Here is a 17,171-nt window from a genome sequence, read left to right on the forward strand (position 1 = left end):
ATTTAGTTTATTTATTTATTTTTTATTTATTAAAACATTTTTATGCCGCCCCATTCGCCGAAGCCTCGGGGCGGCTTACAACAAAAAATTAAAATAACATTTTAAAATATATACAATAAATACAGTATATACAATATATACAGGCACATCCCATTTGCCTGTACTGGCATCTGAACTTGAGAAGTCATCTCAAATGATCTGCTCATTTACCACCTCTTAAGCATGTTCAGTTTTAGCTCTTTTGCTTGCTTGTTTTCAAGCATATGGTGTGCTAAATCACTGTTTAGTGAAAGAAACTAGTTCTTCATTACCAGCGAACCTCTTAGCTCTTCCTCAGTCCTGGTCTAGAACATAACACTAAAAGCCAATGTGAGGTCTGCGTTGTGGTAGTTCGGCTTTCATCACTTGCCTTTTGCAACAGAAAAACCATTGGCAGAAAACAATCAACTCCTCTTCCCCTGAGCCTCTGTATAGCTTTAGAATTCTAGCCCGTAGTTGTAGCAATCCTGCAGCTGTTTTGAAATTAAAATGTAAATGTATCTAGGGATTGTATATCCAAGCCAGTTGTGCTATGTCTCTTAAAATTAGATATTGCAAACTGGAAAAGAGAATGGGGAAGGCTTCAATGTTTAGAGGCATGGCTAGGTGCAAAGATATAGACTGTTGCTGTTTTCCAGCCTACTGCAGTGAGTTTAATCTGCTAGTATCCTTACCATTTAGACAGGTATTCTGCCTGCAGTAAAAAGCTGAGTTTTCTGTGAGATATCTTTCTCTTTGGACTGTTCTACACATATCAGTAGTGGGATGAAGGAAATGTCTGAGCGATAAACCATCTTGTATTTGCTTTAAGGGTGTTTGATTGATACCATTCTCTCACAAACTGTATGTGTGCATATGTGTGCATTTTTCTTGGTCCCTTCTGGAGAGGACAGCAGCTGTCGTAGTCCTTGTAGATAAATAATGTAGTAATAGAGGAGAAGAAAATATATTTGCGAAGACAGTGTTGAAAGCTCATGCTTCTCCTGGCTTGTTGAGGGACTAGTTTTCAGTATAGCCTACAGGGTGAGTGAGGTGAAACCATGCCAGTTTAATTCTTAGTCCCCTGGAAGGACTAAGGAAGAGTCAAAATGGTTTTGCTGGTGACGTTGAGTATTGGATCTGGCTGTTAAGGGTAACTGCCATATAAGTAAATCTTTAAGAAGGGTGTGTTCTTCTAGTTGGGAATAGAAAGCTGTGCCATTGGGTACACCCAGGTCAACTCCTTCCTGCTCGGCTGTGGCATTCAAAATGGTGGTATTGTTTTAATTGGTTGCTATTTTCAAGAAGAAAGGTGGAGGTAAATCCAATAAGAGTAACTCTGTGTTCTATAACATCTGTAATAGCATGCTTTATTGTTGAAATCATGGTAGGAAGCTAAATTTCATTTGGTAGTGGTCCATCCAAAAGACTTAGTTTGTTTTGTATTTTCATGAGGCACTGTGCATATAGGCATTGCATATTTCTTGTGAGCGAGACAAGAATTGTTTTTGTTTGACAGCCTACACTGAGGTGTACTAAAATATTATTATTACATTACATTTCTATAGCACCCATAGCCAAAGCTCTCTGGGCAGTTCACAGTCACCCATCCAGATTTCAACCAGGCACAACCCTATTTAGCTTCCAAGATTAGGCAGGATCAGGCAATTTAGGCTATGCAGAAGCCATAAAATATGAGAACATCTGCTTTTTCACAGCCCTAATCATTAGGAAGTCTTTTTGTTTTATTGACATAAAACAATGAATATATGATGATTATAGACGATGATAAACATTATGAACACTGTCATTTTCCTGTCAGCTTTTCTTCATTGTCGTGCCCTGTGTTTGAAATTGGCCACAAATTATTAATTTTGCATTTTGAAACCATCTTCAAAGCCACAAGGGCTAGGTTTTAAATATTTGTCTTCTCAACAAAAGCAGAGATTCCTGGGATGCTGGATTCAGAGCCCAATATTTAATTCTGTGTTTATTTAACATGCTAGCAGAAGCAGACAATTGGCTTAGCATTGCTCTTGCACACTTAGCCCTGCTCTAGGCTTGCTGGTGTGTTCCTCTGTGTGCTGCCATCAGCAGAACAGGAGAGGAATATTAGCTCCCATTCATTGGCTTGCAGCACTGGAAGCCTTGTAATTCGGGTTACCACAAATAGATTTCTGCTCGCACAGTGGAACTTTCCTCCTCTGTACCACTTTATTTGCATCTGGAATGGATTCTGGAGGGTTTCCCCAGAGCAGATCTTAGAGGGCATGTGAGGGGCTCCAGCTCTGCCAGTCCCCATTCTTGTGGGGTGACACAAGTGACTTTGGTTAAATATCAGGGGCATGGCTATGTTAATGTTAAAGTTGTGTGCAGGCGAAACAGCATAACCATTTCAAGTGACTTCCCGTAGTAAGTGTCACGATGCTATAATACCCCTGATTCTTCCTGTGGCGACATGGCCACCCATATCACTTCTTAAGCCCCCACAATCTGCTTCCACAGGAAGGAGTGTTCTGACTGGCAGTGTCCGTTCCAAGGGCCGCCGCTGCGGTCTTTGCCAGCAGCATCAGAACTTGCTGATCACCTCCATTGACCTTCTCTTTGGGAGGAGTGAGTCGTTCACTGTATATCTCAATCAGCAAAGTACTTTCTCATTTGTTGTTCTTGACAACTCCAGTACACAAGTAATTTTACAAAAGCTTACATATAATGAAGCCTGTGACTTAAATATCAAATGAGGGAGAAGAGTCCATGAATAACGTGAAGGAAGTTGATCAAAGGCTGCAGACCTCAGTGTGATCATTTGAAATTAAGATGAACTGAAAGCAGTGCAACTTCCAAGTTTTATTTTTATTCTTAGCGTGTCAGTTAGATCAATGCTTCTGCTTCAGGATAATATTTGGCTTTTGTCAAGACTACCATTGAACAATTTCCATGCAGTTTTAGGCCACTCATAGAAATCCAATTTAACAGAAGTGTACAAACACAAGACTTTTAGTACTGCGGCTTTGCTTCCTCTCAGATTTCTTCTACATACACACTGCAGTCTTTCAAGAGAACTTGATTCTATTATACTTCTAAAAATATTACTTTTATTCCAGTGCTGTCATACTTATTTTATCAGTTAAAAGCACAGACTGAACTAAAACCAGTGTGCTGTAGTGGTTAGAATTTCTTGGAAGATCCAGGTTCTAGTCCCCAGTTGGTCATGATGCTCACTAGGTGACTTTGGGCCAGTCAGTCACTCTTGACCTCAGAAGGAGGTTGTTGTGAGACTAAAATGGAGTGGAGGAGGACTGTGTAAGCCACCTTGGGTTTCTTTCAAGAGGAAAAGGTGGGATATAAAGGAGATGTTGTAATAATGATGGTGATGTCAACTTAGAAGATATGACTATGTCACTAATTTCATACATGTCTGTATTTTTTTCTTTTTGATTCTGAGCTAAATGCGCTCAGCAGCAGTGTTTTGTCCACTGGTAAGAAAAATCCCACTATTGGGATCTGTAGGCCAGCAGCCTAACATTCTGTAAGGGAGAGCAAGGCAGCAGGTGTCTGAGTCTGTATAACTGGGTGGGAAGAGTAATTATCCCTGAAGAGTCTCCAAAGGGCATTTGCCCTGAGAAGGTGGGAGTATCCTCTCTTCCACCTGTGTGCCTCCAGGTGCTTCCTCTCCACCAACCCCCCAAGAGGCCATCCTGCTACTTCTTTTCCATGAGGAGCAAAGCACGCGGCGGCATGTATTGCAAGAGGGTGATTCATTATCATTATACTCTGGCATATTGATTCTCTGCTTTGGGAGGAAAGCTCTGTCATGCCGTAAGCTAGTGCTGATGGATAGCTCTGCCACAAATGTGTCAAAACCCTTAAGACAGTGCTTACTTAAACAAATGGTTCTAAATGGGCTGAGGGGAGCAATGTGGCCTGGGGACCTCCCTTTCTCTCAGTGTGGGATTTCACGCACTGACCTGCTCTAGTTCGTTTGAAGATTTGACAATTAAAACAAGGTGTGCTCCTTGCATACTAGTGACCTTTGATTAGTGTTCAGCAAGGCTTCTGGTCTTGGAGAATGGAGAAGGTCAAGAGCTACATTGCTGGAAAATGCATCGTAACTACAGAGCTGTTTTGCCCAAGAATGTGTTTGGGTCCATGTAAGCATTCCTCTTGACTTCATTGCCTTACAGACTCCTAGAAATGTTCTCCAGAATGACTGAAATTTTGCTTGAGGTACTTCAGCACTGATGTTCATTAATTAGCTTTGTGATAGCATTTATTAACTTATTTATCTCTATGCCACCTGTAGCCAAAGCTCTTTGGGCAGTTTACAACAAAGTATAAAAACAATAATAGATAAAACATTAACAAGAATTAAAATTAATCTCAAGTATCATAAACATATATTGTAAGACAATAAAAAGACCCAATCAAGAATGAAAGAAAGGCAGCTGGATAATTGTGTCAGGACCTAATCTGAATGGCCAAGGAGGTCATTAAAGGCCTCCACAAAGAAAGCTGTCTTAACCTGATGCTGAAAAGATGGCAAATTTGGCACCAGGCAGGTCATAGCAGGGAGGCTGCCCCAAAGATGGGGGCCACCACAGAAAACGTCCTCCCCTTGGGTCTCACCCTGAGGGCCTCTCAAAAACTTGACACTTGGAGGAAGGCCCCAGAGATTGAGCATATTTTATATTGTATTTTTGTATTTTTAATTTAATGTTTATATTTATTGTAATTTATATTATAATTACTTTTAATTTATTGTTGTAAGCCGCCCTGAGGTTTCGGCGAATGGGGCGGCATAAAAATGTTTTAATAAATAAATAAATAAACAATGTTCAGGAAGATCAGGGTTGGAGGTGCTCCAAAAGGTATTGCAGTCTCAAGCCATGTAGGGCTTCATAGGTTAAGATCAGTACCTTAAATTGAGAGTGGGGACATACTGGCAGCCAATGCAGGTGGGCCGGAACAGGTCTTACATGTTCAGATGCCCTGGTCCCTGTTATTAATCTGGCTGCCACATTCTGTACCAGATGCAGCTTCTGAACTATCTTCAAGGACAGCTGCACGTAGTGTGCATTGCAGTAATTTAATTTAGAGATTATCAGAGCGTAGATTCCTGAAGCCAGGCTATCCTTGTCCAGGTAGGGGTGCAGCTGGGCCACAAGCCAAAGCAGGTTGAAGGCACTCAAAGCCACTGATGTCACCTGACAGAGATGGATCAAGGAGCACCCCAGTGCTACGAACCTGCTGCCCCTTCAGGGGGAATGTGACCCCCATCTAGAATAGGTTGAACAGCCCCCATCTGGTCAAAAGACTCACCCACCAATAGGGTCTTATTCTTGTCTAGATTGAGTTTCAGTTTGTTCACCTTCATCCAGTCCATTATCACAGCCAGACACCGGTTGAGCACATCCGCACCTGAATATATGTTGCCAAAATACCTGCTGCATTCATAGTCAGCAAAGTTTCCCAGGAGCATGCATATCTTTTCATTCTACACAGAAAATGGAGCATGCTTCTATGATAATGGGAACATTTGTTTAAATGAGCTAGACCAGAGAACTCTAAAGTAAAGTATCCCACTTCCTACTTTTCATCAGCATAAAAACAAATGGTCAGCGTAAGAGCAGGGTGAGACCAGCTGTAACCCGTGCTGCCTTTATAGAAAAGCCTAATATGGTGTCTTGCTCCTGCTGAACATTTGGAGGTTTTCACACCGGTTCCTGTTCAATACTGTTTCTGTGGGGCAGCATCACTCGTTTAGAAAAGTGCCATCACTCTGTCAAACAGTACTTAAATCAGCTTGAAAAGACTGAATTAACTTTTCCCTGTTCCCTGTGGAGCTTTGTGTCCTTATCTTTCGGCCACAAATGGATTTGTTTTTAATATCCCAGGGCTTCAAGGCTTCCCCTAAGTAGTAGCATCTAGATGCAGGTTCATACATATTCATTCCACATCTGGCCACAAGAACAGTTTCCTGATGCAGAATTGCCCACTCTTCAAGAATCAGCATCTTCTGGGTAACATTGGGCAGACAGAATTTGCTTGCACTGCAGCAAGACTTACCAGATACCATCCTGTACTACTTAGTTGTTTGAGGAGGTTCCCTCCCATTCAGATCCATTCCTGCAGCTATGGAGAGGGGCAGAAAAAAGAATGTTGTCTTGTGTTTTCCTTGCTGCTCTTGTGTTTAGAAAACTGGCTGTATTGTTGGCCAGTAAAAGTTGCTCATTTGAAGGTTGCAATATAAAAGAACATTTGGAGCATTCTTCCAGGGCTTCCTTTAGCACCACTGAGAAATATATATATATAGGTGAATGTATATCTCTGGTTGCCTTATGTTGGTATATTTAAGGCACAATTATATGCATGTTTAGACAGAAAAAAGCATTCATCTCCCAGCATGACTCAGCCAGCCATGTTTTTTTCTCCCTAAAAAAGACATAGGATTGCACTCTTGACTTGACTTAGTTCCAAGATGGGCTACATCTGGAGCCCACTCCAGGAACACATTGAAGATTCGGACAGTGGACATGGGCCCAGCCAAGCTGTTTGGGCACCAGATCAAGCAGATGAAGAGCACAGGTTCCGAGGCAAGTTCAGAGTATGAGCCAAAGAAGAGATCCAAGAGATCTAAGGTAGCAGTAGAGGGTGAAAAGGACCAAAGACAAGCATGGATCACCATCTGATGCAGCAGTCAGGAAAAGGAAGCCACGGCTCATGTTCAAGTGAAGTTTTCTCCTGAGTTGCCCCCAGAGTGTAGAGTAATTTAAAGATTTTATTGTATATACCCTAAGCAGATAATGGGGGCATATAAATGTTAATAGTAATAAATTTAAAAGCTGTTCAGATTGACAAACTGTCCTGGCTGTAGGGATTTTGTAGAGTCTGGTGTCAACTGTTTTAGAGTGTCAGCTCACAGTATTCAAGCTGGGAGAGCGGGCTGAAATTGCAGCCTAGAGGGTATTCCTTTCCCTGAGGCATTGTCTGGCTAGCCTCCTTAGGACTGAGTGCAGGTGGCATAGCTTTACACTGTGACCTAGGATAACATGGCTCTCTTGAAAACTATTACCAAGTTCTGGAAAGAAAATACAATCTTGCACATGAGCTGCCCTGACACAAACTTAGCATTGTGCCTCAACACATGATCTCAAGCTCATCTTTGGAGAATTTGCCTTTTTTTAGGAATATGATGCTTATTTTTCACTTGATGATGCTCTGTAGATCTACGGGAGAGCTTCATTTCACAACTTTAAGCAGGCTGTGACTTGGAAGGACATATAAACACATACTGAGCTGTATTCATGTTCAGCCCTGAAGTTCACTGTATGCCTTTGAGCACATTGTGTTCTCTGCCTAACCTACCTCATGGGGTTGTGAAGCTAAAATAACAATCAGAGATCTGAAAGAACTGCAGAGAAATGGCTAATGTAACTTTATTCATCTTAGCTGTCCAGGAGCCATCTCCAGCTCCTGAGTCATTTTGACGAAGTCAGACTTGTAGGAGTCATTTTTCCAAATAAAATGATACAAGTACTTACTCCATATTAGTGTAATGGGCCCAATCCTTTCAGCATACTTTCTGGCTTTCTGACACAGATCATGCCAAATCAGTGAGACTCATTGACTGTCTTTGAACTCTTTGGAAATCATATAGTTGATGACAATTAGCTGTAGGCTCAATAAGTAATTTGACAACACTCCCAAAACTAATAATTGTAGCTGAGATCCAGATAACTCAGTTTCCACTTTGTAATTTCAGTACCTTAGAATACAGGACCAGAGACTTCCATGATTCCTGGGGTAAATCTTTTCAGGAAATCAAAGACAAGATTAGTAGAAAAAGACTTAAAACAATTCCTGACATTCACAGGTTTAGTCCAACTTCAGAATCTTTATTGGAACCTCAGTGTTATATGAGACAAGTCCTATCAGATTCACAAGTGTAGTAAATCCAGGGTAATCCCATATGCTCACAGTTTTTTATGAGCAAAGCTTTCCTGCTAGCATTCGCACACTACTTGGGCCCAGGCATAGAAAAATCCAAGAGTCAGAAACAAGCCACCTGGCTGTTCTAGGCAGTCAACAATGAAGATCCAAACAAGAATTCACATTCTGTGGAAGTTCAAGCAGTACTTTTCATGGCAGAGTCTTACGAACTTCAAGAGACAAACTCCAAATTAGGTGGAGAGTCCCTGTGAAAACAGTCCCAAGAGGGTCAAACCGTAGTAAGTCTACAAATAGGTTTTTGGCAGTATAGATGAGGTTCCTAGCAAAGGCTACCTACCTGGTCACCAACTTAAAGATGAAGGTGTAGCTGCAATAGTCATTTTCCTTAACAGTTTACTGACAACAAATGGAAGCCCGTCAACATGGTCCCCTGCCAAGGCCAAAGTGAGAATTGGGAAGGGAGTAATACTCTCATGTGCTTTCCCCCGAGAACATTGACAGAGCTAAGTTACACAGATTCTGACATTGCATAGACTGAATAGGCCCAAACCCATCTGGACCACCTCCAGTCAGATTCTCTCTATAAATCATAAGGCTCACTGCAGTGCTGGAGCTGGGCCACAACAATTAGCAAATCAATCTATGTAGATTTGTATGGCATGAGGTTATTCCAGTTTTTCATTTTATGGTGGTATGACGTACCACACTTGTTGGTAGTATTAACAAGTAGGCCAGGATTTGAATGTAATTCATAGGAAAGCACTGCCTGACAAAGCTTCTAAAACTATATTACAATCTCAGCTGGTATTTACCTCTGCCCCTCATTCTCCTTTGAATGCTTAGAGACATTCTCTGACTCCAGTATATATTTCTAAGTTTCTAACTTCCATGTTGCTGTAAGGCAGATCTCGGCCACTGGTTTTCTTTAGCTGTGAAATCCTTTATTTGAGCAGGAACAGCTAGGAATGTTATTCCTGGAATAATGGCTATCTTTCAGAGCATGTGGAATTTGTGTTCAGCCTCATTACCTCAGAAACCTAAAGACAGGTGAACAGAGGGTTTCACACATGCCCACAAAACCCAGCTCCCTTTCTTGTCTGTCAAGAGCTGTCTGTTACAGGCTATCACCCTCTTCATTTTGATTTATCACTGGACATAACTGGGTTTTCAAGCTTTGTCTTCATCTAGCTACCCCACCAGGACAGGAAGATAAATCTGGCATGTAAATGTTTAACTGTACAGTTCCAGAAACACAAGAGGAAGGGCCTGCCTCCTCTATTCCCCTGACTAGAAAAATAGATCTCCCAGGATACTCTTCTGAGTGTCAGTTTGAGCAGGCCATTGTGGATTGTGTCATGAAAAATTTCCACACACTTCAAGCAAAACAGGGTATGAAATGGGAAGGTGGAATAGGACACTGCTGTAAAAGGAAAGACCTGTATCCTCATGAGGTGCTAGCACATGGAAAAGTGAGTTCTTGTTTTGAGACCTTTCCGGCCCATCTATAAAGTTTGAATTGCACTGAAAGTCCCTGAGTATGTTGTGGAAAGGGTAGTCTGGTGCTCTGAATTGTAACATGTCCCATTAAGGACAGAACATACACAAGAGGGTTTGCTTTTGTAAACACTGTTTCATTTAAAAGTGGTTTGTAAATGTAGGTGCATTTGTTTATGTTTTCTATACTGTCTTTCAGGACAAAAGACACCCCCCCCCCCAGGGCAGCTTACAGAAACAGACAACAATTTAAAATATAAAACATGCACAAAAATAACAAACTTGCAACTCTGCTGTTCATCTGTAATGAAGTTGCTCGATTTTTGAAAAGTCTTGACTGAAGCTCTTCTAAATACCTGGAGGTGGGTTGGGACAGTCCACTGAATTCAGTAGCCTACAGAAGTGTCATTGCACTTCTTTTACAAAAATAACTTGGTTTCTTTAAAATGATAAAAGGAATCCACAACGTCATCTGGTCTTGCAAAGTCAACAATGAAACAGACTCTATTGACATATGGTCAAAATGTTGAGCCCTCTTTTGCCTCTTGGGCCTGAGGATGCCCTTTTGAGTCATTTAATGGGAGGAGATCTGTGTGGGGGCCAATCAGTTAGAAGGAGGTATGGCTCTGGGAGGGGGGCTAGCCAGGAAAAAAGAACACAGCCCAGACAATTAATGTCTGTGCCAAGTTGCAGGCCTTCCCTAAATCCAGTGGTCTAGTGGATGCCCTATCCTCCTGCCCCTGGTTCTCTGGATGCAGCTCTTGAATGTCAGAATGGTCCAAAACAAGACGCTCCTCGTTCCTGATTTAGTAGTGGCTCAGGCAGCTGATCTGACATGCAGTAGCAAAACCTAGCTGGGCAAACAGAGTAGGGTTTGTCTCTCCCAGTTATACCCACAGGGATATTGTGTGGGGTATTGGTGTGGTCTATAGGAATTCTGACTCTCTCCAAGCTCCCTGTCCACCTCACTACGGGTCGGGAGTATTTGCATTTTGTGTTAGGCCAGCACGACAGATTAGGGATTCTGTTTGTTTCCTACTCATCCCACAGGATTCCCTGTCTCAACTGGCAGAGGTGGTCTTGGTTATGATGCTGAGATTCTCCAGGTCTGGGAGATGATAATATTCATCCTGAAGTTATCTGGAGCAGTCCAGATTTCCATGGAACTGTCCCAACATATCATGGGCCCATCCTAACACAGCAGGACACACTCCAGATTTGTTTTTTTAAACTGGGCAGAAGGATAATGATGTGAAGGTGAGAGACTTTGAATCATTCCATGTTAAGATTTAGACTCATGAAACCTTTCCCCTCTGCAAGACTGGATGACTGATTAACACAGTCCACTCCCAGCAGTGAATGAACTCCAGCTACAGAATCAAAAAAGAGAAATATCTTTGCTCTTTTTCCACCATGGCATAATGTTTTGTGCATTTTCTAGTCAGTAGTCTAGAAATCTATGGCACATAAAGGAGGCCCAGGGCTGGCATGCTAACTCATCAGACAGGTGGTGCAGTGGAAAATGTGCCCTTTTCATCTTCACCTGAGCATTCAACAGTTGTGTATGAATCAGCGGAGTCCACTAAAGAAAGAGCATAAGGTACCCTAGCCCATTGAGACCAGGGAATTCAGCCAAGGAGTCTGGAAAAAGTGTTTGTGGACTAATGTCACTGATACTGGCATGCATTACTGAATGCTCATGCTGCTTCTGTTGTGAGAAGCAACGGGTTAAATGAGCAGCCCATACCTGATGAGGGAGCTTGAGGAAGGAAATAGGTCAGATCTTCACCCTTGGATGAGCAGAGATAGTAGAGATTTACTGCTTCTCTTTTGAACAGGAGAAGAGGTGCAGAGGTCTTGCAGTTAAATATAGTTAAGCTAAGGCAGCGATAGAGGACTGGACACCTCAAGCCAAACTCTTCTCCCCAAGAGAACACTCGGCATCTCTGGCTTGCATTTTCTAAGAAGAATAACCTGTCTTGCTTGTTCTTTCTTCAGAGCTGTCTCTTCTGTGTCACTCCTCCTGTCCTGATCCTGTCAGAATGTCTGAGCTTGCAACTTTCATGATCCAGCTGAGAATATTTGGTGTCCTTGGGCTGGTTCTCAATGACTTAAAGGGCTTTCTGCCTTTGCTGGGGTGATTGAGTTTTTGTGTATTAGTTGCTGATATTTTGGAAGAGGGAAGCAACAGTTACAAATGATTTCTTTCTTCCTTCGGAAGGGATAATGTAAAGAAATTCTCCAAAATGGGAGGGCTGGCAAATGATTTCTAACTGCTTCCAATGTACAGAAACTTAGAGGTAGAGATTCAACCTGCACTGGATGGAGTTGCACTCTTTCTGAAGGCTCATGCTCACAGATGGGGTCTACTCATGGACTTGGCCCTGAACCCGGGTGTCCAGGTCTTGGCAACAGCTGGGAACAAACTTGTGCAGCTAAGGCTAGTGCATCATTTTTGCCTATTCTTAGGGTCACCTAATCGGGCCATGGTCTTGTAAGCCTTAGTTAGGTCCTCCTTGGGCTGCCGTTACTGTACCCTCCAAGGGATTGCCCTTTGAAATGGTTTCAAAATTTCTGCTGTTCCAGAAACTTCAGCTGGTGCAACTTCAGTGGCCAGACTCTTAACTGGGACCAATTACAGGAACACAAGACTCCCCTGTTACAATTCAGTGTGCTGATTACAACCCATGAAGCTCCACATGGCTTGTGACAGACCTGGGGAGGAATGTGCCCCACATGAGCCTGGTTATGAGTAGTGAGAGGCATAGCAATGGGGGATTATCATGCCAGGCAAGAAGTGGGAGCTGGGGGGTGCCAAATTTGAACATTATAGCGCCCTGAGAAGCATACTTTGCTGGTACCTGGAAAAAAGTGAGGTTGGGTATTCAAAGCACCCTTTGCAGCAGAATCCTTGGTTTTGGCTGCCTTCCCTTTTCCAAGTGTGGACAACCCAGGGGCACACAAAGTCCACTCCCAAACTCGTTGGGTCCTGCTAAAAAGGGTGCTTGGGGGGCTATTCCCTCATTTAGCATCCCTTCCCAGATTGATCCCCTGGGTTTGGGGGAATGATCAGAAGCTCCAGTGACCCCCTCAGTTTTGCCATTTACTCCAAGTCAACAGCACATTGCAGAAAGAGAAACCAGGGGCTTTCCACTGGCAGGTGTGTGCAATTCTTAAGTGATCTGCTGTCGAGTCTCCCTCCTGTAAGTAGAAATCCCATTCAGCTTTGACGTTCCCCACATTTCTAGCATAAGGGAAAACTTTCAAAACTGAGATACCACTAGAAACACCTGGTCTGTTCCAAAGAAAGCTGGGAATCATGCTGTAAAAGAGGAGAAAGCATGATCTCCTTGAGAGCCATTGTGGTGCAGTGGTTAAGAGTGCTGGGCTGGGACTCAGGAGGCCCTGAGCTAAGTCTAAGTAGCATACCTTTTTTAAAAAAAAGCAAGGTTGACCATGGGCCCCCCAAGATACTACTAGGGATCCTGTCAGGGGCAGCTCACATAGACCAAAAGTTGAGATTGAAAAAGCCTCCCTGATAGGTGATTTTCATGATCATTAAAATAAATAAAATACTTTTGTAAGGCAATGTGGCAAGTATGAAGCGGTCTGCGGCTGCTTCAGAGAGCTGGGGGGTTGCCTTTGGCCATTGCTCCAAGTGCCACTGTAGCACTTTTGGGGTGGTTGTCACTAACCTACTAGCCACTTGGCATTTGCTGCTCTTACCAAACAGCTCTATTGTTCTTTGACTTATCCCACTTCTTGTTGTGTCATAAAGTTCTGAACAGGATGGCAACTTTAAGTGGGGCTTATCAGCCATGGGATTCTGGGCTTGGCTTAAAAAGCCATGCCACAAGAAGCACACTGGATTCTGATAACATGATACATCATCATGTTATATAAACCTAGTCAGTATGAGCATGTCAGGATTCCAGTGACGGGGGGAGCCAAATCAGCACAAGCACAGTTTTGTTTGGCAGGAAATGCGACAGTTTTGCCTAGGTTTTTGCTGGATCTGGGAAATCATATGTGACCCTGAAACAAAGTGATCTTGAAGCTGGTTGATAGGTGACAGGGCCTGTAATCAGGGGCACACACAAGAAAAGTAGGCTTGAGATAAAGCTGCAGAAATGATCAGGGATATAATACAAGTAGTGTCATCCATAGGTATCTGGGCTGGAAGGGGTTGGATTGAAGTGCTGGCAAGGTGCATGTAGCCTCTTCCAAAAGAATACCTCTTCTGCTATGAGTCTAACGGAGTTTGTTCCTGATACCAGCATGGAGTTTTGAGGGTTATTGCCTGGTGCCAGAAACAAAGAACCGTGCAACTAGTGCCATGTGCCCAGGGGTTGTGTGGGTTTGGGGCATCTGCTTCTTCCCCATCACCACCCTGTAATATACTGCAAATTGCTTTGCCTTGGTTTGAAACTTTGCAGCCTGCTTTGAAAAGAGATTTTAAAAAACCTAAGTCTTGCAGAGCACAACTAAGCCCCTGGGATACACATCAATGGTCGCTATCTCATCTTTAGTCACAGTCTCTAAAGGTGGACAGAATTGTACCAATGTGATGAAGAAAACCTGGAATGCCTGGGGCTAATTCCTTGGAGTCTCAGAAACATCATGAAACTGAATGAAGCTTCCGGTGGTCAAGGAATACATCTTCACACTGTGAAGGTCCTTGACCCCTTCCTTACCAAGGACTGCTCGGGCATACCTGGTTCCCTCTGCATTCCTGGTTTTAGTTCAGTAAAGTTGTTTTAGTTTCTAATGCTAATGTTTAAAACTATATTAGATGTTATCTTCATAGAAATTAGCAGATCAGTGTGTGTTTGTGTGCATGTGTGTTTTATGTTTTCAGTTCAAGTATTTCAAGACCGATTTGCTGTGCTTTGTTTTCCATTCTTGCTAGACTTGCTCACAATGGAGATTAACCACAGGCAGCCTAATTTGCTTGTTTCTTATGCAGAACAGTGTCAGCTTGTTCTTTACACATACCCTAAATTTTATGGAAGCGGGATGCAAGCATTCCTGTCAGTGGCATTTACATAAAATACAGTCCCACTCCGCATCTAACAAATGCTGTCAGAAACCAAGCAATGTCTTTTTCCATTCCTGTGCTCCCCAGAAGTAATCTTTCAAATGCCCTTTCAGTCAAAGCAGTACATGCTTAGGCTAGGAAGGTTTCTTGCTGTACTTTTACTAACATGAATGAGACTGAGGTGCCTGGGGGTAAAGAAGAGGCGTTAAATTCAAAGACAACCATTTTTCTTTTCTTTCAGAGCTCAAGTGGCAGGTGCCCCTGAAAGAAAAATGGGATGATGAGATAAATCTGTGTTAAGCATAGCCCCCTGTGATTTCAAAGAAGATCCTGCCCCCACCATACAAATGCACAGATTGCTAACGCCTTCTAGATCTCTCCTTTATATGCAGTGCTGCTTTCTCCGGAGAAGTGCTTTTTCCTTATCTCTTGAACTGTGGGCTTGTAGAGATACAGTGCAGAGATTAGAGGGGAAATATATTTTTGTAGGCTAGCTCTACTGCTCTGAGTTAACCATGTTCCTTTTCTCTCCCCCCCCCCCATCCCCATTTGCCTTTCAGCATTTATCATCATGATCATTTTAGCCCTCCTCCGCATTGCCAAGGGACAAGGGGAAGGTCACCCTCCCCTGGCACAGCTTTCTGGAATCCGCAATCTCTTTGGTGTCTGTGTTTATTCCTTCATGTGCCAGCACTCCTTGCCATCCCTCATTACTCCCATTTCCAAGAAGAAACATGTCAACAAGTTGGTCCTGCTGGATTACATCTTAATCCTGGGTTTCTACAGCCTCCTGTCCTTCACTGCTATCTACTCCTTCCGCAACGAGACTCTCATGGACATGTACACGCTCAACTTTACCAACTGTGACATAGTCAATATTGCCATTATCCGCTACTTCCTTGGCCTCTTTCCTGTCTTCACCATCAGTACCAACTTTCCTATCATTGCTGTGACTCTGAGAAACAACTGGAAGACTCTTTTCCATCGGGAAGGGGGCACCTACCCATGGGTAGTAGATAGGATATTCTTCCCAGTCATCACACTAATCCCCCCTATTATTGTGGCTTTTTGCACTCATGATTTGGAGTCCTTGGTGGGCATTACGGGAGCCTATGCTGGGAATGGAATTCAGTACATCATCCCTGCTTTCTTAGCGTACTGCAGCCGAAAAGACACTCAGCTGGTCTTTGGAAGTGGCACACTCAATAAACATTTGTCGCCTTTCCGGCACACATTCTGGATTTGGTTTGTGCTACTCTGGGGTATGTTTTGTTTTCTTTTTGTGACTGCAAATATCATCTTGACTGAAACAAAGCAATAGAGAAAGCTGAAGGTAGCTTCTAAGACTTCTTTTCCCAGGCCTGCACCCTGACAAGAACTTTTCTAAACAAGCAGCTTGCTAAATCTCTTGAGTGCAACTTTGGGTGCATTCCCTTTTAAAATCAGAATTTCCCGTCAGTTTCTAAAGCTCTGGATGTGAGCATTCCAGCAGGCTGCCGTGGTTGCCCACTCTGACTTTTTTTGCTTTGACTACAGATTTTCATGCAGACTTGACTTCCTCTCTTGAGCTATAATATGCCAGTGGTTGTTGGATACGCATCTCTTCCCCAAGAGTGATGGAGAGGACCAACGTTGCTGTTACCAGTCAAGCAAGCAGCCAATGAATCAGGCAAGGAGTGATGCTGAATCATGCTGATATTCCCTCTGAAGTGACTTTCCTGTCTCCCAACTAACAGGGGAGAAAAATCAGGAGCCGGATGGACACGGCTGGTTAAACAAGGCATCATGGCTGTTGACATATTGCACAGTTTGGATGGGGTTGGGGCAGCCTACACTGTGGCCTGGGGAGACAGGAATGGCAGTTTTTCCCCACTGCAGCAGCTCCCCTCCCCACCTCAGCGTTTGTTTCCTCCATTTCTGTTTCAGCCTTTCCAGCACAAGTTTGCCTTGCTGCATGTACGGGATTAGACTCGCAGATGCTGTTGTGGGTCCAAATGAATATTTCCATCTGATAAACTTCTGTTCATGTTTATGTTTCCTGCACATAACTTCTGGTCTCAGGTTTTCTTTCCTCGTGTGTTTATATCCAATATGTGGGTGAGCAGGAAGCGCAGTGAAGACTGACAGACTGGGTGGCCCATGCCCCACAGTCCTCCATTTCAGAGTCATGGCAGTGTGCCCTGGCGGTAGCACTCACCACTTTTATGGATATGAAGGTGTTAATTACTTGCTGGTCAGGTAATGTGAAAGCAGCTTCTGAGCTGGGCGCTTCCCAAAGTGGAGGGGTGCACTGAGCCTTGTCTCGATGCAAAATGATATGAGTGAGTGTAACCAGAGAAAATAAAATCATGATGGGAAGAGAAGACTTTCCTAAACCCATTTTTTTCTGATTTCTGTTCAAATTAAAAGCAGCTACCTCCTCACTGTTGCTAAATACTTAAGGTAAATGAGTCCCACTCTCTCCACCCCAATTCACCCCACCCAATGAACACAGGAGGGAGGAAAATACATTCTCCACCACGTTCCTCTGCCCTCTCAGCTGCCATTGCACCTTCTGCATAGGCTCAAATTGCACTGGCCCCCTGCAGATCGGTGCCTTTAATCCAGTGCCTGCCTCAGTTGCATCATGTGAGGGGGTCCAGCGTTGAGAGCAGAAGGTGGATGGGGTGGT

General features: G+C 43.4%; 1 protein-coding gene across 3 annotated transcripts in view; it reads left to right on the plus strand.

Moving 5' to 3' along the window:
- TMEM104 (transmembrane protein 104) overlaps nt 1-16,879 on the plus strand; it is an 87,298-nt gene extending 70,419 nt beyond the window's left edge. For all 3 annotated transcript variants that reach the window (XM_044453684.1, XM_044453686.1, XM_044453685.1), the window contains one exon: nt 15,061-16,879. In XM_044453684.1, the coding sequence (XP_044309619.1) occupies nt 15,061-15,821 (761 nt within the window). In that variant the 3' untranslated portion in view covers nt 15,822-16,879. The remainder of the gene's footprint in view (nt 1-15,060) is intronic.
- Nucleotides 16,880-17,171: the final 292 nt, after the last annotated feature.

This window comes from Varanus komodoensis, unplaced genomic scaffold, assembly GCF_004798865.1.
Source record: "Varanus komodoensis strain SLA01 unplaced genomic scaffold, ASM479886v1 scaffold7_1, whole genome shotgun sequence".
Lineage (NCBI taxonomy): Eukaryota > Metazoa > Chordata > Lepidosauria > Squamata > Varanidae > Varanus > Varanus komodoensis.